Source organism: Panthera leo, chromosome E3, assembly GCF_018350215.1.
Source record: "Panthera leo isolate Ple1 chromosome E3, P.leo_Ple1_pat1.1, whole genome shotgun sequence".
NCBI classification, from domain to species: domain Eukaryota; kingdom Metazoa; phylum Chordata; class Mammalia; order Carnivora; family Felidae; genus Panthera; species Panthera leo.
The window spans coordinates 39,185,787-39,206,877 of NC_056694.1; the positions used below are offsets into that span (position 1 = coordinate 39,185,787).

General features: G+C 49.2%; 1 protein-coding gene and 1 long non-coding RNA gene across 3 annotated transcripts in view; one reads left to right on the forward strand and one right to left on the reverse strand.

Moving 5' to 3' along the window:
* LOC122210248 overlaps positions 1-10,515 on the forward strand; it is a 28,417-nt gene extending 17,902 nt beyond the window's left edge. For both annotated transcript variants that reach the window (XR_006197979.1, XR_006197980.1), the window contains one exon: positions 10,082-10,515. This is a non-coding gene — a long non-coding RNA (uncharacterized LOC122210248). The remainder of the gene's footprint in view (positions 1-10,081) is intronic.
* Positions 1-21,091, reverse strand: part of LOC122210246 (ATP-binding cassette sub-family A member 17-like) — an 87,887-nt gene that overhangs the window by 16,367 nt on the left and 50,429 nt on the right. The window contains 6 exon segments of the mRNA XM_042922850.1: positions 2,308-2,527; positions 4,344-4,548; positions 4,717-4,990; positions 6,640-6,943; positions 8,743-8,905; positions 20,381-20,479. Coding sequence (XP_042778784.1) covers positions 2,308-2,527; positions 4,344-4,548; positions 4,717-4,990; positions 6,640-6,943; positions 8,743-8,905; positions 20,381-20,479 — 1,265 coding nt within the window.

Below are 21,091 nucleotides of genomic sequence, written 5' to 3' on the forward strand. Positions count from 1 at the left end.
AGTCTGCTGTTTAATAGATGCAGTCTTTTCCGAAATGGTTGATTTGTTTCCTGCATTTCCCTGCCCCTGTATTTCATTTTTGGTCTCCGTCTTTTCTGTGGCTGCCGTCCTCAAGTGTTCGGCGGCCCCTGCCTATCTGTCCACAGAAACCAGAGGTGCCGGGAGGCGAGTTGCTAGCTTTGTGCCTGGGGGCTGGGCGACATTCTGGGCAACCAGGCAGGGACCAGTCTGAATGTGTAGGTCTCTTTGGCAAGCAGGTTCAGTTTGTCAAGACGCGGGTCTCCGCCTTCCGGGGTGACTGTGTCCTGTGCTTCCCGCTGGGGATATGGGAGCAGGGACAGTGGAGGTGCCACAGACCGTTCTCTGTGCTACCTTTACTCCCAGGCTTCTCCGGGCTTCTGCGGTGCTCAGTTAGGTCCTTTCAGCCATTTTCCCTCCAAATGTCCTTTGGATGCTGCTTCAGCACGAATTCATACCCTTTCATTTCCTTTGCTGTCATTCGAGTAGAGTCTCAGGACAGGGAGCTCAGATTTAGCTTTATACTCTTGTCTGTGTGGACTGCTGTGGTGACAGCAGGAGCCCCGGGGGCGGGCGTATGGTGGCCAGGGTCTGGTCTCTCTAATGGTGTCCCTTCTCAGGGGTAGGGATGGGCGTTCTTTCCCCCAGACCAGGAGTGGAGTTCTTGTCCTGTCCCAGCCTCCTTCCCCGATGGCTTTTAAGTTGGAGGGTGCCTCCCGCTAAGCGGCAGAATGGTCTCGGTCCTTGTTGCTGTGTAGGAGGGGAGAGAAGACACGGCAGGAAGCAATCCGAGAAGAAGTGGATCCCAGAAAGGTCGAGGGGTCCAGAGAGAATGTCCAGAGATCCCTGCACCCCGTCCTGGTCACTGTCGGCGAAAGCTCTGTCCCCATCAGGGCCCCTCCGTGACTTGGCGCCGCTTGTCTGTCTGGGGTGGGGCTGCGTGCCCGAGGAGAGGAGAAAGGGACACATCCCTAGGTCCCTTCTGGAGGCTTAGGGCGGCGTTGCTCAGGGTGACTGCCCGGGCTGATCTGTGAATCTTGGCGCACGCTACCGCGGAGAACTGCGAGCTTAGGGTTCCCTCACGACATGCTTTGCTAACCCCTTTCCTCTGTCTGCGGCACGCTTTTGTTCTATTTCAATCATAAAGTCAAAATGCTGTCCCGTTTCTGATCTCGGATGAAAATCATTTCCGAAACTCCACAGGTGGTTTGCAAATAGAATGGGTGCTGCAAAACACGGCCAGTTAGACCAGCAAAATGAGCTCTAGGTAGCTGGAAATACGTGCATGGCCAGTCCTCTAAGACACAGGGCGGCCCCTAGGATGAAGACAGAGGGAGCTGTTCACACATTTTTAAGCAGACACAGCCACAGAAAGTCACCTTAAAGGAAGTGGTTGCCATCACAGTAAATGACAGGGAGAATCGGGGTAGAAACCCCAGGGTAGAGATTCAGCCCAAACGCAAAGACGTCAACGTCAAGGTGTGCGCTGCGAGTGACGACTCATTCCCCAGCTGCTTTCACCCTGATTACACACTCACCAAGCAGGCTTCTCCCAACCTCGGCTTATTGATTTACTTACCACCTGTTTTAAAACTGAGGAATAATTGGGGCGCCAGACGGTTAAGCGTCCACCTTCGGCTCAGGTCATGATCTCGCGGTTCATGGGTTCAAGCCCCGTGTCTGTGTTGACAGCTCGGAGCCTGGAGCTGCTTCGGATTCTGTGTCTCCCTCTGTCTCCGCCCCTCCCCCTGCTCACACTCTGTCTCTCCCTCTCAAAAATATCTAAACGTTCAATTTTTTTTTTTTAAACGTGAGGAATAATTTGTTTCGATGAAATGCATGATTTTAAGTGGACAGTTTGATGAATTTCAACAAATACTTATGCCCACGCAACCAACACCTCACTCAAGATGCAGAGCATTTCCAGAAGGTTCCCTGCCATCTCCGTTTAGTCCATCCACCCTCCCCCTGACTCAGAGGCCACCGTTCTCCTGACTCTGTCACTGGGATCTGTCCTGTCAGTGGGGTCCGAGACCCATCAGTCCGCCCTGCTGCAGGTGTGGGCAAGGCTCCTCTCTCCCTTTCTCTTGCTGAGCACAGCCCCCTGGACGAACATAGCCACCGTGTTTATCTGCGCTCCCGGAGATATGTGCTGGGGACATTGGGACACAGTTTGGGACTCTTCACAAGACAGCTGCTCAGAGCAGCTTCCCGTCTGAGGACACAGCTTCTGTGGCTGTGACAGGAGGAAGCAGACCCTGTGAGATACGCAGGGACAACGACCCTCACCTTTGTCCTCCATGACTGAGATGAGAATGAAGGGGCCGATGCTCAGGAAGGTGAGCATGACCAGGAGCTTGACAAAAGCACTCCCTTCGTTGCGAAAACAGAAGCTGCTCAGATACACCAAGGGGATGCTCGCCCAGCTGTAGAGCATTAGCACCAGAATGATGGCCTGGACGTTTTCCTGGTGTGTGAAGGCTTCTTCCTGGTGGTACAGAAACACCACCTTGGGAAAGAGGGGGAGAGTTCGGGAAAGCCACTGAGAGTCGATTCTAAGGATTAGAGAAAGGGTACGGTGATCCCCACTTAAAAAATAAGGTGTTAGTGGGGTGCCTGGGTGGCTCAGTTGATTAAGGGTCTGGCACTTGATTTCGGCTCAGGTCATGATCTCACGGTTTGTGAGTTTGAGCCTCATATCGGGCTTTGTGCTGACAGCGTGGAGCCTGCTTGGGATTTTCTCTCCCTCTCTCTGCCCCTCCCTTGCTCACTCTCTTTCTTTCAAGAAAAAATATATGTGTGTATGTATAAAATATTAAAAAAATAAGATGTGCGAAGGAAACAATCAGCAAAACTAAAAGCCAAACAACAAAATGGGAAAAGATATTTGCAAACGACATATCAGATAAAGGGTTAGTGTCTAAAACCTATAGAGAACTTATCAAACTCAACACCCAAAAAACAAATAATCCCATGAAGAAATGGGCGTAAGACATGAATAGACACTTTTCTAAAGAAGACATCCAGATGGCCAACCGGCACATGAAAAAATGTTCCACATCACTCATCATCAGGGAAATACAAATCAAAACCACCATGAGATACCACCTCACACCTGTCAGAATGGCTCACATTAACAACTCAGGCAACAACAGATGTTGGCAAGGATGCAGAGAAAGAGGATCTCTTTTGCTTTGTTGGAGGGAATGCAAGCTGGTGCAGCCACGCTGGAAAACAGTATGGAGGTTCCTCAAAAATTAAAAATAGAACTACCCTTCGACCTAGCAATGGCACTACTAGGTATTTATGCAAGGGATACAGGTGTGCTGTTTCGAAGGGACACATGCACCCCAATGTTGATAGCAGCACTATCGACAATAGCCAAAGTATGGAAAGAGCCCAAATGTCCATCGATGGATGAATGGATAAAGAAGATGTGGTGTATACATACAATGGAGTATTACTCAGCAATCAAAAAGAATGAAATCTTGCCATTTGCAACTACATGGATGGAACTGGAGGGTATTACGCTAAGCGAAATTAGTCAGAGAAAGACAAATATCATAGGACTTCACTCATATGAGGACTTTAAGAGACAAAACAGATGAACATAGGGGAAGGGAAACAAAAAGAATATAAAAACAGGGAGGGGGACAAAACAGAAGAGACTCATAAATATGGAGAACAAACGCAGGGTTGCTGGAGGGGGTGTGGGAGGGGGGATGGGCTAAATGGGGAAGGGGCACTAAGGAATCTACTCGTGAAATCATTGTTGCACTATATGCTCAGTAACTTGGATGTAAATTTAAAAAAATAAAGAAAAAGAAAAAAACCAAAATGTAAGATGTTAGCAGTACTGCTCAGGTGCTCCCTGTATTTACTCATCAGACAGTGCAGACACTGGCCCTGCCCCTGGAAGTCGGCACCACGAGGTCAGGGGCTCCGTGACAGTTATGAAGCACAGGCCAGGTAAAGGGGGACGTGACCCACCCCGCCCAGAGTGCCAGGGGATCGCAAGTGGCACAGTGCAGTCACGATCCACCGGTTGCACCTGTCAGTGCCCTGGTGAACTGTTTCTGGGCTGTGAACACACGTCCCTGACGCACGACCTCTTAGGAGCTCGTGGCAACGGTTATGGGGATGCGGCAGATTGGAGACCCTAGAGCAGGCCCCTCTGCTGGGACCTTTTATCGAGAGTGAGTGATGAGTCATACCCTGGGTCGGCTGCCAGACTACACTTCTTTGCAGGGTCCCGAAGGCAAGCCCCCTGCCCCCGCTCCCGCCGGGATGTGCGGAGGAGGGTCCCTGAACCACGCGGCCCTCACCAGCAGCAGCAGAGTGGGGACCAGGGAAGTGATGAGGTCCCACAGCAGAGCGGAGAGCCAGAAGGTGGCCACATAAACACCACTGACGAACTGGATGTGCTTGGCCTTTGTGGATCTTTCTTTGACCGTCAAGATGGCAAAGGAGCTGGACAGGAAAGCTATTCCGAAAAGCAAGTTGGTAACAAGGTAGTGTCCTTTAGGGCTGCTGCGAAAGGACACGAGGGGAGAGGAAGCCGTGTGAGCACAACTGCTCACACCAGCCGTCTTTCACAGTGAAAGACGTCCCGGCGAGAAGCGGATGAGAAAGAATAGGTGGCCAAGGGGACACGGCGTGCGCGGGAAGGATTTCCTGGGGCGGGACGGTCACACTCACTTGTACAAGACGTCCTCCGAGGCCTCCAGGGCCGACTTAGGTTGAGGGTGGTTGGACGCCGTGATGGAAGCCGCGGCCCCGGAGAGCAGCTTGAAGAGGAAGTTGTCCACGAGCGCCAGCGCCACGGCAGGGGAGTGGTAGGCCTGGTTGTTGAACAGCGCCGTCACCGTCGTGTGGTTCCCCTGGTCTTCAAAGGAAGCAGCCACGACGTATTTGAAATCAAAGCTCTCGGGCTCCTCCTCTGCCTTGTCCAGGAGGAGGTCCTCCACCGAGCCTGCAACAGAGCCGGGCGCCCCGGAGCCTCACGCCCTGGACCCCGGCCCCGCGCCCCCTGAGCGCCTCACCACCCGCCCCACCCCCCAGGAAAGCGGGCTCCTCTGGACGCAGCTGGCCCCTCCGTCGCACGCCCGGGCCTCCACAAAACGTCCCTTTCACTGACTGAAGCCGTGGGGGGGCGGGGGGAGGAAAAACGTCTAGTCATTTTTTTTCAGGTGACTCTTTGCCTGGACGGTGTGGCCCCAAGAAGCCCCGTGCTTCTCCCAGTCGCTCCCGTCTACGTGGAAGGACACACGCGGTCGCACTGCACCTCCCCTCCCCGAACCACAAAGTGACCCTCACGGCCCACCTGGCCCGCAGCGCCCAGTCTCCATCCAAACTCCATTGGCACCTTCAAGGTCTGGCCACACCCGAGGACCCACCGTGCCCCGTGCTGACAGGTGCTCCCCCCCCCCCCCCCCGCCCCGGGTTTGGAACTTTCTCCGCTTACCCCCTGCTTGCTGCGGGGTCCACCCCTGCTCACATCTCAGGCTCTTACTCCGCAGCCTGTCTCTCCCCATCCGAGGCTGAGCTGTGTCCCCGTGATCCCACAGCGGGACGGACGGTCCCTACACATTGCAGCTGTGGTCACCCTCTCTAGGACCTCTGGGCAAGGGGCTCACTATGGGCCGGTGGTACCGCTGTTCTTCCCGGTACTCTCGGCACACGGCACCACGGAAATATATGCACACCTAGACCTCTGGGGTCGTGGGTGCTGAAAAGGACCCTCCTTCACAGCAGCAGCAGCAGGAGTAACGTGCGCAGGCAGCACGCTCACTCCGCGGGCCCTGCGTGCGCCCCTGGGCGGGAGGGAGGAGGCGAGCTTTATCCTTCTCCCCGTCTTCCCCACCAAGAAACCGAGGCTTGGAGACGTAGGGCGCTGTGATCCCGCCATTTTGCTCCACCGTGTTCTGCATTTGATCTCTTCATTTAAAAATGTGAACACCTCAACATTTTATTTCTTTCCAAGAGAACGCGTGCATCTAACTTTTCAAACCAGATAATCCTGCAAGACTCGGGATGAGAAACACCAGGGCCCTGGCCTGCCCTTCGTTGTCCCCAGTGCCCGCTCGCCTGAGGCGACCAGACTCTCCAGCCGTTTCTCTGGATCCCTGAAGCACATTTACCTCTGGACGTCCCGTCCTGGAAGCGGGGACTTTGTTCCTTACCCCACCCCATCCCCTAAGGGCTGCCCTCCTCTCCGCTCTCCTGGAATACATCAGAAAGTTGGTTAAGTCAAGGCACAATCAAGTGCTCTGTTATGGTAGGTCTCCTTTTTCATACGATCTTCCCCTGCCCTCCTGAGTTCATGTCCTCCCTTTTCACATTTGCTCGGTGATCTCTATATCTGTCACCAAACTCCCTCCATCGAAGTGTAAATCCCCTCTCAGGACACATCAAACAGCAGATAATTGTCCGTTTCAGTTTTGGACGTGCCGCCATCCCCAGAAAGACACAGCCTGGCTGCATTTCCAGGCACCCTCTCCCTTTCCTGTCATCTGGCGGCCAAGAGATCTTCTGAGACGTCTGGCTGTTCACCTGACTTCAGGGCGCACCCCCTACCATGGCCCCCAGAGCACGCGCTGCTCTCCTGGGCCTCAGACTTACTCAGGGTCTCCAGAGGGATCTGTTCCTCTGCCACAAGCATGTCTGTGAAATGCTGTGAAAGCCGAGGACCCAGCCTGGAATTGGGAGAAATATAGAACGGGACGACGGTTCGGCCATATGTGCTCAGGGTCAGTTCCAGCGGCACGCTGCCTGTGTTCGTTTCCAAGTTGAAGATGGTGAGGCTGAAGGTGGTGATCAGCAGGGGCACCAGGACCTGTACCGTGAGCATCAACAACCAGTTGCGCCAAGAGTACAGGACCCTTTTCAGGAGCATGGCATAGAACTGTTGGCAGATGAGGCTGAACTGCGATAAAAAAAGGGGGGGGGGGACACACCATTAACACGGCCACACAGAGGAGCTAGCCTCCCCCGGCCACAGTCTCGTATTGGGTCTAATGCTTTGATGATGTTCAAAATTTGCTTTGACCTCATGACTTGATTCACATTTAATGGCAGAAAAGGAAGTCACAGATTGGAAAGCTCTGGAAGAGTAGTAGCCTGAACAGATAGCAGATGTAAGTAGGATACAATTTTTTTTTTCAACCCGCCACATTATCAGAAACTTTAAGTTGGTGAGGATGTGGAATGCCAGTGCTGAGGTCTTCATTTGGCACAACTTTTGTAGAAAACAGATGACCTGGATGAATACAATCTAATTTAATACGCATGTAGTCTTTAGGCTAGAAATTCCACTTTTAGTAACATATCCTGCAGGTAAATACGCAGGACCCGTGCACAGCGTGGCCCTTGTGGCACGGGCAGTCAGTGTAAAGGGTGCGGTCATGTGCACTGAGGTCGAAGACATAAAGTTGGGCCAGGGGTGGGAGGCCCCGGAGGTCAGCGCCATGAGCTCCCGCTCGGCTTCTCGCTGGTGCTGCGGGAGCTGGGGCAGACGGGGCCCTTGAGCCTCAGGGCTGGTGTTCGTTGTGGGTGACTCCCACCCAGAGCCTTTGTGGGGAGAGGCTTGGTGGTCAGGTTTGAGTCAGGCATTCTTAAGTTTCTGGCCCCAAATACCGACAAATCCTTGAGACTCTACCAAGCATCTCTGAAATTTCCCGCCTTGGACACGAAGGCCACGTCCACCCAGAGCATTCGTCAAAAGATGCTGCTCTCAACTTGTTCAAGGTTGTGCCCTGAGAATTACCTCCTGGGAAGTTTCCAGAAGCAAAGCTTGGCCCAGCGGAGCCCAGATTAACCTCTTGCTGGGGGCTGGAGAGGAGCCTCCTGGACAGGGCAGGCGGCTGGCCTACGTGGCCCTGAGACCCTTTCCAACCCAGAGGCCCCTTTTATACATGATTCAAGATTGTGGAACAGTGAAGTCCATCTCTTCCCTAACCCATGAAAACCAGTCTCACTATTTTACAGTCATACCTTGTAGGTGGCAAAATCGAGACCATTTTGTAAGGTGCGTATCAATATCCTTTTTTTTTTTTTTTCGATAACAAAAGAACATTACAGGTTATCCATATACTTCATAAGGATGTTTTAAAAAAATCGTGGGGCGCCTGGGTGACTCGGTTGGTTAAGTATCTGACTTTAGCTCAGGTCATGATCTCATAGTTGGTGAGTTTGAGCCCCGTGTCGGGCTCTCTGATCTCAGCACAGAGCCTGCTTCAGATCCTCTGCCCTCACACCCTCCCCCCCCCCGCCCTTCCCTCCACCTCTCCCTCCCTCAAAAATAATAAAATAAAACACTAAAATAGATATGTCTTAAACTCCAGGTGTGATATGTGATGTGTTTCACAGTGAAATATGAAAACGGGAAGATTAAATATGCTTTTTTTGGCTGGTAGATTCAGTGCTTTTATTCTTTCTTCTTTTGGTAAGAGGAAGGGCCAAGACCTTTTACTGTGTCCTTTTCTGGTGCTTTCTTCCACTGAGTTAATCGTGGCCAGGAAACAATAGTGCATTGTCTCTGAACTAGAGCTGAGAGCGTGGCCTTGAGGGAACCTGGCCGGGCCTCTTTTGTGCCTAAGATCTACACATTTCTCCTCAAGCCCTGGCAAAGGGTGGGTGACCTGTACTTCTTGACCAAAGAACAGGATGATTCTAAGAGTTAACCCCAAATCTGCCCCCTGGCATGCGTGTGAAATATTTGCTCACCCCAGTGTTGTGATGGATTGGCAGGCCGGACGGTATGGAGAAGATCCTTGAGTGAATACGTTTGATTCTGTTGACAGGAACCCTGCCGATCAGGTGGTGAGACTGAATGGAGGGAATCTTGAGGGTTTGGATTTCTGTGCTGGAATCTGTCAGCTTGTTCACCCTAAACCAAATGGAAACAGAAACGCAAATTTGCAAAACCACATCTTGCTTCATTTTGTTTGGATTTAAAGAGACAACGTCATGTAAAATTTGAAAGAAAAGAACGAAGTTAGGACAAGAATAATGAGGGCAGGGGCGCCTGGGTGCTCAATTGCTTGAGCCTCCAGCTCTTGATTTCAGCTCAGCTCATGATCCCGGGGTTGTGGGATCGAGCCCTGCATCAGGCTCCACGCTGAGTGTGTGTGGGGCCTGCTTAAGATACTCTCTCTCTTGGGGCACCTGGGTGGCTCAGTTGGTTGAACGTCTGACTCTTCATTTTGGCTCAGGTCATGATCTCACAGTTTTGTGGGTTCGAGCCCTGCATCAAGGTTCTAAGTTGACAGTGTGTAGCCTGCTTGGGATTCTCTCTCTCTCTCTATCTCTCTCTCTCCCCCCTTCCTCCCTCCTTCCTCTGTCCCTCCCTGCTAGTGCGCGCTCACTCTCTAAAAAATTAATTAATTAATTAAAGAATATTGAGGAAAAAGGAGCTGCACCCGGATGATATACTGCTAGCAAGCATATTTTGACTAGAAAGTTCTTTTTTTTTAATTTTTAAAAAATATTTATTTATTTTTGAGAGAGAGAGAGAGACAGAGAGAGAGACAGAGTGCAAGCCGGGGAGGGGCAGAGAGAGAGAGAGGGAGACACAGAATCTGAAGCAGGCTCCAGGCTCTGAGCTGTCAGCCCAGAACCCAACGTGGGGCTTGAACTCACGAACGGTGAGATCATGACCAGAGCCGTAGTCGGATGCTTAACCAACTGAGCCCCCCAGGAGCCCACAGAAAGTTCTTAAATAGGTCCTGAGTATATATTGAACTAACTGACCAATGGCTTTTCCAAAGAACTGAGGCAACGTTAGCATGAATAGATTTCATTATTTTCCTATAAAGATGCCATATGCAAATTAAAACAAAAATGAAATGTCCCTTAATATCTACTTTATGAGCAAGACTCATAAACCCAAGTATGACACGTAGCACTGGAGCCTGAGGTCTTATTTTTGTTTGGCACTGAGCTCAGAAAGGATTTTATGTTTTTAAATGGTTTCATGCTAGATGGTTATCTAATTACTTACATAATATCCTTGATTATGCCATTAAACCTACAGTAGCCTAAAACGTGTACTCTGGCTTTTCAGGAAGAAGTTTGCCGAACCCCGCCCTAGGCCAAAAGAGGTATTCCTTTCGGGCAGCAAACCGTTCGGAAGCTGAGAAATATATTTTTACTCATAATCTTCGGGTCGGTTATTCTACTCCTGGGAGTGCGTCACAACGAAACAGTGCAGTAAATTGTAGCTCATTTTCCCTGCAATAGAGTTCTGTAAATGGCGGTGTGGCCCAGATTCTCCCCAAACTTAGCAGCTTAAAACAACCGTAAACGTTTGCTGTGTCACACAGTTCTGTGGGCCAGGCGTTCGGAAGTGGCTCGGCAGGGTGGTGCTGTCTCCGGGGCTCTCAGGAGGCTGCAGTCGAGCTCTGGGCCTGGGCTGCAGTGGTCTGAAGGCTGGACTGGGGCGGGAGGCCCCACTCCCAAGACGGTGCCCTCATGTGGCTGGCTTAACAGCTGGCTCTCCCAGTGGAGTTTTTTTTTATTATTATTATTATTTTTTAACGTTTATTCTTGAGAGACAGAGAGACACAGAGCATGAGCAGAGGAGGGGCAGAGAGAGAGGGAGACACAGAATCCGAAGGGCTCCGGGCTCCCACGCAGGGCTCAAACTCACAAACTGTGAGATCATGACCTGAGCCAAAGTCAGTCACCTAACCGACTGAGCCACCCAGGTGCCCCTCTACCAGTGGAGTTCTGACAAGAATGTTGGTTTTAATTCACATTAATGATGAGGATAAAAGTGAATAGCAGTGGTGTGTGTCAGAACTTCACTCGTGCATCCCCCAGGCAAGCCACACTGTTGCTGACTTGAATACTACTGTTCTAATGCTGGAAGAATATTTCCCTAAGTTTTTGTGTTCTTAACGAAATGGCTCGGGATAGACACTTTTCAACTTAGTTTGCATTATTAACATTTTCGCCACCACTTTCTTAATCTAGACAATCAAGAAAATGTTAAATGAAACCCTAGTGTTTCCTGTTTACCCCGTTCCATGACGTAAGTTCACGCATGATGGTTGATTTCAAATTATCGACACAGCACGTCCATCATGCGGATTTAAGTAGACGTAAATAACCTTAAGAGCACTGATAATAGTACAATGTAGCCAAACCGTGACGTCTTGTGTATTGCCATTTACAATGTTTTGATTTATAACTTACAGTTTTATAATCTTATAACAGGAAATTTATGTTCAGTCTTCTGTTCCTAGCACTGAGCTCCCAAAACATTTATACATTCCTAAGTGGTGACCTCAGGTAAGGCGTGTTGTGTTGTGTTGTGTTGTGTTGTGTTGTGTGAGCAAGGTGACTTTGGAAAGGACCTGAGGATGGGGACTGGTTGCCGAGAGAACCATCCATGGGATTCGAGGGTTGGAACTTTCAGGCCCCCCTCCCAGCCTCCTGGGAAGGGACAGGGGCTGGAAATTGAGTTCAAGTGCCAGCGGCCAATGATTTAATCAATCAATTATACCTGTGTAATGAAGCCTCCACAAAAACCCAAATGGGCAGAGAACCCAAAATGCTTCCGGGTTGGTGTCCCGGGAGGTGGCGGGAGAGCAGTGCCGTCAGAGAGCACGGACGCTTCGCACCGTTGCTCTGTGTATGTGTTTATCTGGCTCCTGTATCATGTTCTGTATAATGAACTGGTAGATGTCGGTGTTTTTGTGAGCTCTGTGAGCCATTCTAGTGAGTTAATTGAAGAAGCGGTTGTGGGAACGTCCAGTTTATGGCCGGTGGGTCAGAAGCACAGGTGACCACATGAAGTTGTGACTGGGGTCTAGAGTCAGGGAGTGGGGCGTTCTTGCAGGACTGAGCCCTTAAGCTGTGGGTTCTGATGCTGTTCTCCAGAGAGAGCGCGTCAGGGTGAAGTTAACTGCTTGGTGGTGTGAAAAAAAATAAAACAAAACTGGGGCGCCTGGGGGGCTCAGTCGGTTAAGTTTCCGACTTCAGCTCAGGTCATGATCTCCGCGTTGTGGGTTCGAGCCCCGCATCGGGCTCTATAGCAACAGCTCAGAGCCTGGAGCCTGCTTCAGATTCTGTGTCTCCTTCTCTCTCTCTCTCTTTCTCTCTGCCCCTCCCTTGCTCGTTCTCTCTCTCTCTCTCTGTCTCAAAAATAAATAAATGTTAAACCCTGCCCCACACTTTGGAATTGATATCAGAATTGTACTACAGTTTTTTATTGTGATTTACCAGCTTATGCAATTGAATTTTTAATAAGAGCCGTCTTTAGCTGGTGCACAAAATTCTTGATAATTTAATATTCGGCTCTCATGAGCTGAGCTGAGCTGAGCTGAGCCAGCTCCAGCACACCTCTGGCAGGGGCCTCGATTCCTTGTTGGCTGTTGGCAAAAGCCTCGGTTCCGGGCCACGTGGACTTCTCCCTGAGGCCGTGTGAGCGTCCTCCCAAGACGGTGGCTGGCTTCTCCCAGCCTGAGCGGTCCAAGACGGAGAGATAGAGGTACAGTGTCTCTCGTGAGCTAGCCTCATTACTCACTCGTCAGTTCCGCAAAACCTTGCTGCCTTTATGGGTCAGCCGTATTTACAGCGTCGGCACGCCCGGCAGGCCCCACCTGTGCCGAGACCCCGCCTCTGCTCTCGACCAGACCATTTCTCCTGGACTTTTCTAGGCTTTCTACTTGTCCTTTCGTTAGCTTTCCTACAGATTGGGGGATGTTAGTGAGCATTATCAGGATTTGTGTGGCCTCTCTTCAGGGCTTCAGCTGGTACCCGAGGAAGGTGTGTGGGGAAAGACAGGAGCCACACAGCACTTCGCCACGATATTTTCTTTGGCCCCGTGAAACGTTGTGTCAAGGTTGTATTCTGAATTTTTCCTCATTCAGTTTCTGCTAGTCGGATTTTTTGCTGGGGGGGCTGTTTAAGAAATAAGACTGTCATTTATTGAGACTGAATTCCAGGAAGGAAGGGAGGGGAGTTTTCTACAGCGGGACGTTGGCGGCCACCACACCACGGTGTCTTCAAACAGATTAAGTACAGACTAAGAGCTGGTCCGAGAGCTTCCGCACTGTGCTGGGCGTCCTCTGACTGGCCCTCCAAACCCCAAATGCTCATGCTCTGTCATGACCTCCCTCAGTCTCCTCCCAGTTTTATTGAAATATAATTGACATTTAACCTTGTGTAAGTTTAAGGTGCACAACGTAATGGCCCAATATATGTATATATGTGAAACCGTCACACAATTAAGCTCAGTTAGCGTCCACCTTACAGACTTAGGGTATTTTTGCTTGTGGTGAGAACTTTTAAGATCTACTCTCTTGCTAACTGTCGGATATACAATAAATACAGTGTTGTTAACCACAGTCACCATACTCTCCTTACTTCTCTTGTAACTGGAAGTTTGTGCCTTTGCCTCCCCTTGCCCAGTTCCCTCACCCACCCCCACCCGCTGCCCCCGGCCACCACGGATCTCTTCTGTCTCTGTGAGTTTGGTTTCTTTCAGGATTTCGCACATGAGTGAGATCATGTGGGATTTGTCTTTCTCTGTCTGGCTTATTTCACTGTGCATAATGCCCTCAAGGCCCATTTATGTTGCTTCAGATAGCAGGATTTTCCTTTTTCTTAATGGGTGAATAATATTCTCGTGTGTGTGTGTGTGTGTACACTGTGTAGAAACTTTTTAGTTTGATGTAGTCCCGCTTGTTTAATTTTGCTTTTGTTGCCTGTGCTAATCCCCTCCCCTTCATTGTGAGCTGGACCTAGAGACTCACTTCCAACGAGTGGAGTACAGCAATGTGATAAAACATCACTTCCAAGACGAGGGCAGGAGGGGACTAAGTCTTCCTTCTTGGTCACGGCTTCCCTTTCTCTTTCTCTGATCACTCGCCATGGGGGAATCCGGTTGCCGTATCACGAGGTCACTCGGCAACTCGGGAAGAGGTCCACACGGTGACACACTGAGACCGATAGATGCTGGGGAACCGAGGCCGGCCAACAACCCTAGCAGTGATCTTGGAAGTGGACTCTCCACCTGCTCAGCCTCCAGAGACCACGGGCCTGGCTCACAGCTCGACTCCCACCCAACAGGTCCTGAGCCAGAACTGACTGTCCACCTGCTCCTGGACTCCTGAACCACAGAAAACTGTAAGGTAATGAATGTTGGCTATTTCAGGGCTGCTACCCTTTAGGGAAATTTGTTATTTAGCAATAGATAATAAATAAACACAGGCCCCCAACAGTGGGGGGTATAACAGACGTGAGACAGGGGAGAGGTAAAAATCATGTGTAATTAGTAGTCCCAGGAGGAGAGGAACGAGAGGGTAGATGAGAAGGAACGTGTTGGAGAGATGTTGGTGGAGAATTTTCCGAAACTGGCAATACCAGCAGACCCCAGGGTAAAAAGTGGTAAAGATCCTAAGCCGGCGAGCACAAGGACAGACACGTAAAGCCACGTCATTGTAAAAATGCTGGAAACCTAAGACAAAAATCACTACTAAAAGCAGCCAGGAGTAGGGCGCCTGGGTGATTCAGTCGGTGAAGCTCCCAACTTCGGCTCAGGTCATGATCTCGTGGTCTGTGAGTTCGAGCCCTGCGTCAGGCTCTGTGCTGACAGCTCAGAGCCTGGAGCCTGCTTCGGATTCTGTGTCTCCCTGTCTCTCTGCTACTCCCCCGCTCATGCTCTGTCTCTCTCTGTCTCTCAAAAATGAATAAACATTTAAAAAAAAGTTTTTTAAATAAAATCATTGGGGCGCCTGGGTGGCTCAGTCGGTTGAGCCTCTGACTTCAGCTCAGGTCATGATCTCACGGTTCATGGGTTCGAGCCCCACTTTGGACTCTGTGCTGACAGCTCAGAGCCTGGAGCCTGCTTCGGATTCTGTGTCTCCCTCTCTCTGCCCCTCCCCTGCTCATGCTCATGCTCTGTCTCTGTCTCTGTCTCTGTCTCTCTCAAAAATAAACATTAAAAAATTTCTTTTTAAGCAGCCAGGGGTAAAGGACAGATTGTGCTCAAAGAATAACAATAATACTGGCAGCTGACATCTCAATAGACATAATGGAAGTCAGAAGACAATGGAATGGGACACATAGGCAGTGGCCGTGGGCTAGAAATGGGAACGGGCACGTTTGCAAGGGAACACAAAAGATCTTTATGGAGCGATATGGTCACACTTCTGTAAATTTATTGGAAGTCATCGAATTTACTATATGAATCATTGAGTAACGTGACAGTCTGTAAATCGTATCTGTTGAATCTGTTGAAATCTGTTGAAAAGGAAGACATTGCATTGTAGAAGCGTTGGAAAGAGCCCTGCCAACCTAAAATTCTATCTATGGGTCAAATGCCCTTCAAAAATGCAGGCCACCTGTCTATTTTCGAGCAAGCAACAACCCTGAGATTTTTGTCACCAGAAAACCGCCACTGGAGGGAGAAGGTACTGTTCAGGCAGAGAGACCATCCTAGGTGGGAGCTTAAAGGTGAATGAAGGATTAGAGAATGACACAGAGGGTAAATATATGGTAAATTCAAGTGAATACCGATGGCCCAAAACATCATGACATGCGATGGGTTTTAAAATATGTACAGGATTGAAATACACAAACCAAATGGTACATAACTCTGGAGGTAGAGTCGGGGTAGTTGAAGGAGCAGTGGGCCTGTGTCGTCTGGAACGCGGTGAGCCTACGCGTTTATGGTAAACTGTAATAGGTTATGAGTGTACGTGGTAATCTTAGGATAACCACTAAGAGAAGGAGAACATAATTTACAAATTTGAAATTAATGGAGGAGAAAATACAAACTAAAAGATACATATATATATATGTATACATATATATATGGATTAGGGGCTCCTGCTTGGCTCACTCAGTTAAGCGTCTTGACTTGATTTCGGTTAGGGTCATGATCTCACGGTTCGTGGGATCCAGCCCCGTGTCTCACCCTCTCTCTGCCCCTGACCTGCTCACACGCATGCTGCTCTGTCTCTCTCAAAATAAAATAAACATTTAAAAAATATTAAGTGCACCCAAAGTTGGAAAGGAAATAGAAAGTGAGTGTGGACCTGGTAGGCAAACAGAAAACAGCAAGCGATATGGCAGATTTGCAACCCAGTGAACTGGGATTTTCATCAGTCGTCAAGGCCCCGAGGTTCCAGTTAAAAGATAAAGATGGTTGAAGGAGCTGTTTTCTGAAATTTCAGCGATTCGCCGTTGACAAGAAGTGCGCTTAAGATACGGCTATGGGAAGACTGAATGCAAATGGGTGGACAAGAACCTACTCACGACTTTGAACCAAAACAAAGCTAGTATATACAACTAGATGGATGTTCAGTTGTTGGGCTTACCAGCAAAATATGTTAACAATTCTAAATGTGTAGGCACCTGATGCAGTCGCTTAAAAACAAAGCAAAACTGGACAAAATTAAAATCAGCGTATTACCTCTAGGAACCCAGAGAACAAGCAGATAATCATTTTTTTAAAAAGACACAGGAGATTTGTACACCACGATTAACAATCAGACCTAGTCGCCATAAACAAAAGACTGCACCCAGCCACTGCAGAATGCGCGTTCTTTCAAGAACATAGGAAATTTTACAAAAATGGAAGGTAAGGTGAGCCACAGACTCAAGCATTTTGAAAGAAGGAGGCCATACAGAGTATGTACTCGGGCCACAGTGAAATTAGGTTAGAAATCACATATATTAACAAGACAAGGCAAAATAAAGCAAGAAAACATTTTTTAAGTTTATTTATTTTTGAGAGAGGGAGAGAGCGCACACGCATGAGCGGAATGGAGGACAGAGAGCTGCGGGTGGGGGGAGAGAATCCCAAGCAGGCTCCAGGCTCTGAGCTGTCAGCACAGGGCCTGATGTGGGGCTCGAACCCATGAACTGTGAGATCATGACCTGAGTTGAAATCAAGAGTCAGATGCTTAGCCGACTTAGCCCCCGGGTGCCTCTGAATAGGAACAGTAAAAAAAACAAAACTCTCCACGAGTTTGGAAATTAAGAAACACAGTTCTAAATAAACCACAGGTCAGAGTGGAAACCACAATAGAAAATTAAACATATTTCTAACTGGATGGGGAAGAAAAGATTACATATCAAACAACTGTGCGACACAGGCACATGAAGCTCAAAGGGAAATTTATATCTCAGATCCCTAGTTGAATATATGTATGGCTGAAAATAAACTATATAAAAACTATCTTACAAGGAAGCGCTTCTGCCTAACCAGTCGAGGACGTCCCCCCTCTCTGCTTGGACTCAGTGTTATGCTGAGGCCCCTCGCAGTGAGATAAGCAAGCAAAAGGCATGAAGCCTGGAAAATACGAAGTAAAACTATCTTTAAATGACATGATGGTTATATCCAAAATACTAAGGAAGTCAACCCAAAATTGAACTACTGAGTTAAGCAATATTTCTAGATATCAATAACTTAAAAAATGATTTCTAGATCTGCAGCAAGTGATTGGAAATGAAATTGAGAGATCCATTTCCATCCCTTTGAAAAAAATTGAAATACTTAGGAATAAGTTTAATAAAAGATAGGCAGAGCTTCTGGAAAATGCAAGAGATGGCTGATAAAAATTATAGACGACCTCCCAGATAAAGGAGGCTGTGTAGAGTACCTGTGGATTGGAACGGTGCATGTTTCAGATGTCCATTGTCCCCAAATTGATATATACATTCAACCTAGTACCGGTCATATTCCCAGCAGGTTAAAAAAAAAAGACTCTATGTTTTAGATGGTTTTAGGTTTGCAGGAAAACTGAGCAGAAAGCACAGAGTTCCCATATGCTTCTTCTCTCCCCTGCTGCCGACTTTTCCGTACTGTTCACACCTTGCATTAGCATGGTGTTTCTGCTGTAACCGATGAGCCAGCTTTCCAACAAGTTATTTTTTTTTTTAAATAGAAACTGACAAGTTTATTTTTAAATTTACATGTTAACCCAAACGACCTATAATGGCCAAAACCATCTTCAAAAAACAGAACCGGAGAAACTATCTACTACCTGACTTCAAGATGTCCTTTGTAAAGCTGCGGTAATCTCGACCGCGTGGGTCTGGCGTGGGGCAGAAGAGGGGGGCATAGAAATGGACATACGCAGTCAATTGATTTTTGGTGAAGGCATCCAAACAATTCGGCCTGGAAGGAAGTCTCTTCGCCAAGTGGTTCCGTCACGACTGGGTACCCACGTGCAAGAAAATAAACCTTGGGGCGCCTGGGTGGCTCAGTTGGTTAAGCGTCAAACTTCAGCTCGGGTCATGATCTCACAGTTCCTGAGTTCCAGCCCTGAGTCGGGCTCTGTGCTGACAGCATGCAGCCTGCTTGGGATTCTATCTCTCCTTCTCTCTCTGCCCCTCGCCCCCTCCCCCAAATAAATAAATGAACTGAAAAAAGAAAATGAACCTCAGCCTCTTGTCACACTGCACAGAAAAGTTAACACCGGGGGGTCACAGATCTAATGCAGAAGCTAAAATGGTAACGTTCCTAGAGGAGAGAGTAGCAGCATGACTCTGACCTACGGGTGGGCTCCGAAAACAGGAACAGGCAAGCCGCGGGCTGGGAAGAAAACGTACCCGACAGAGGACCTCTATCCAGAGCACACGAGAAGTCCAGGAACTCCGGAAGAAAACTGAGCCAGAGGCTTGGTGTTTACGCACCTTTCGGTACGTTTGTCATGCTTCAGTAAAAACGTAATTAAGAGAACCCAGAGGAAGTGTCAAGCTGAGGATGGAAAACAGCTGAAGAGGGAAGAGCCACCCGGGTGATAAGTCGGAGGGTCTGAGCCAGCACGTGGCTCCGGGAGACCAGAGGGCCAGAGAGGGGGGAAGGAAGGGCAGACTCACCCAGCACACAGAATGAGAGGATCCCGCCTGTCCTATGGTGAGAGAAGAAACACCTGTCCTACGGTGAGGAGCAAGGCACCATGGGAGCGGGCGGTGGCCTCACACGTGGGAAGTCGTGAAACACGTTCCATCCGTAGCCAGAAGTCCATCAGATGTCAAGCGGGATAGTTAAACGGAAAACCGTACGGAGATACACCGTGGTTAGGTTGCATAACATCAGAAGCAGAGCGGCCCGATTTCCTTCAAAGGAACAAGGGTTAGACCCACAGCTCATATTCAGCCACAGGAGTAGAGTCTGCGAAATAGTATTTTCAGCACCGATGGAAGATTACTTTCAATCTGGTGAAAATATCCTTCAAAACGTAGACAACTAAAATCATTTCCAGGGCCCCCAGGAAACCCCACACAAGTGTGTTTGGCACCTGCACAAAAGCGCTAAAGGGTGCTGTAAAGACTGTACTGTGGGCAGGACAGTCACCCGAGAAGAGGAAAGAACACAGAGGCAGGTGTACGTGCACATGAGTTTAAGTGACCATTGGCTTTCTCTACCAATAATACTGTCTTGTGGTGTTGAAAAAAAAGAGAGAATTAAAATGCACGCTATATACAAGCTGGTGATGGTGGGATATGTGCGTGTCCCAAGGTCTTGGCGTTTTCCAGAAGCAGAGTAAAGATATTAATTCACTCTTGTGTGTCTCAATGTCTAGGCTGACCGCTACCATAATACAGTAAGAACGTATACTTTCCAACTAGTGTGGGGAAGGAAAATATAGAATCAGGAGAAATAACCCAAAAAGGGAGGAGAAGACTAGTGGGAAATATCAAATAAAATGATAGATATAAAATCGAACGTATCAGTCACAATATTTGCAAATAGCCTACACGGTCCAGTTAAAAGACAGATATTGCCAGACTGGATCAAGTCACACTGACCTGTTCCCATCGCCCCTCTCTGGCCTTCTTTGGTCTTCTGGGCGGCTTCCCTAGAGGGCCCCTTCACGGCCTTCCTAGAAGTAAGCCTGTGTCCTGCCTCGTGACAGTCAAACTGGACCAATCAGGGGCGCCTGAGTGGCTCAGTTGGTTAAGCGTCCGACTTTGGCTCAGGTTATGATCTCGCAGTTCTTGAGTTCGAGCCCTGTGTCTGGCTCTGGGCTGACAGCTCAGAGCCCGGAGCCTGCTTCGGATTGTGTGTGTGTGTGTGTGTGTGTGTCTCTCTCTGCCCCTCCCCAGCTTATGCTCTCTCTCTCTCTCTCCCTCAACAATAAATAAACATTAAAAAAAAAAATCAGACCAATAGGCCAACTCCAGAGCCGCATAAACCAGCTGGTCAGTTATAGTCAATGACATCCCACATGATACGCCACTCCTAGAAAGTGGTATTGCGTTCAGCGCTTTCGCTGTTAAGCCGCACCCCTATCGCTGGAAGTCCTCGTCAGAGGCTGGGAGGCCGCCCAGCACGGGCGCTCCGAGGAGGAGCCGGGCTCCGGTCCACGGGTAGATGCGTGACAGTTTCACCCTTGCTTACCGAATGAAGACCTCCTCCATGGTGGTGACCGAGGCCCCGAAGCTGGCGATCCCCAGCTCCACCTGCCTCTGTTCCAACTCGGTAAATAGAGATGCAAACCTAGAAGGGAAGAGAGGTTTTATTCCTCACAGGTGCGAGGGGACCCCCCCACCCCCGCCCCACCATCACCGTCACCCTGAGCTTTCCGCAGGGCAAAGAGCGGGGGCTGTAGAGTCGAGATGGACCTTGTTCAAATCTCAACTTGGTCACCCTCTAGCTTCAGGACTCTGAACTTGAACCGGTGAGGGTGAGGGTGACAGCATTTACTCCAGAATGTTTCTGTGAGGGTAAATCGCACACACACCTCGCACGTTGTGCGAATATCATTCCGTCTCTTTCCTACTCTTTTTGGAGTGCTGACTAAGGGCCAGTGGCCGTTCCAAGCCCTTTTCCACCTATGAACTCCGTCAATTGTCTCCACAGCTCTTTGAAGACAGTGCTGAGGTTAAGTGACTTCCCCAAGACCACACAGCGGAGACAGGACACAAACCCAGGCCGTTCTCTCCAAAGACAGTGAGTGCTCTTTTTTGTTTTTGTTTTCCTACTGTTATGGTAAATGAGGAAAGGAGCTAATTCTTAACAACCTGCTGATCTCAAACCCTTCCTTATGCATGCATGAATGGATCGTGGCTTTTTGTGTGATATTAAGAAACCCACAATCTCCTATCTGCT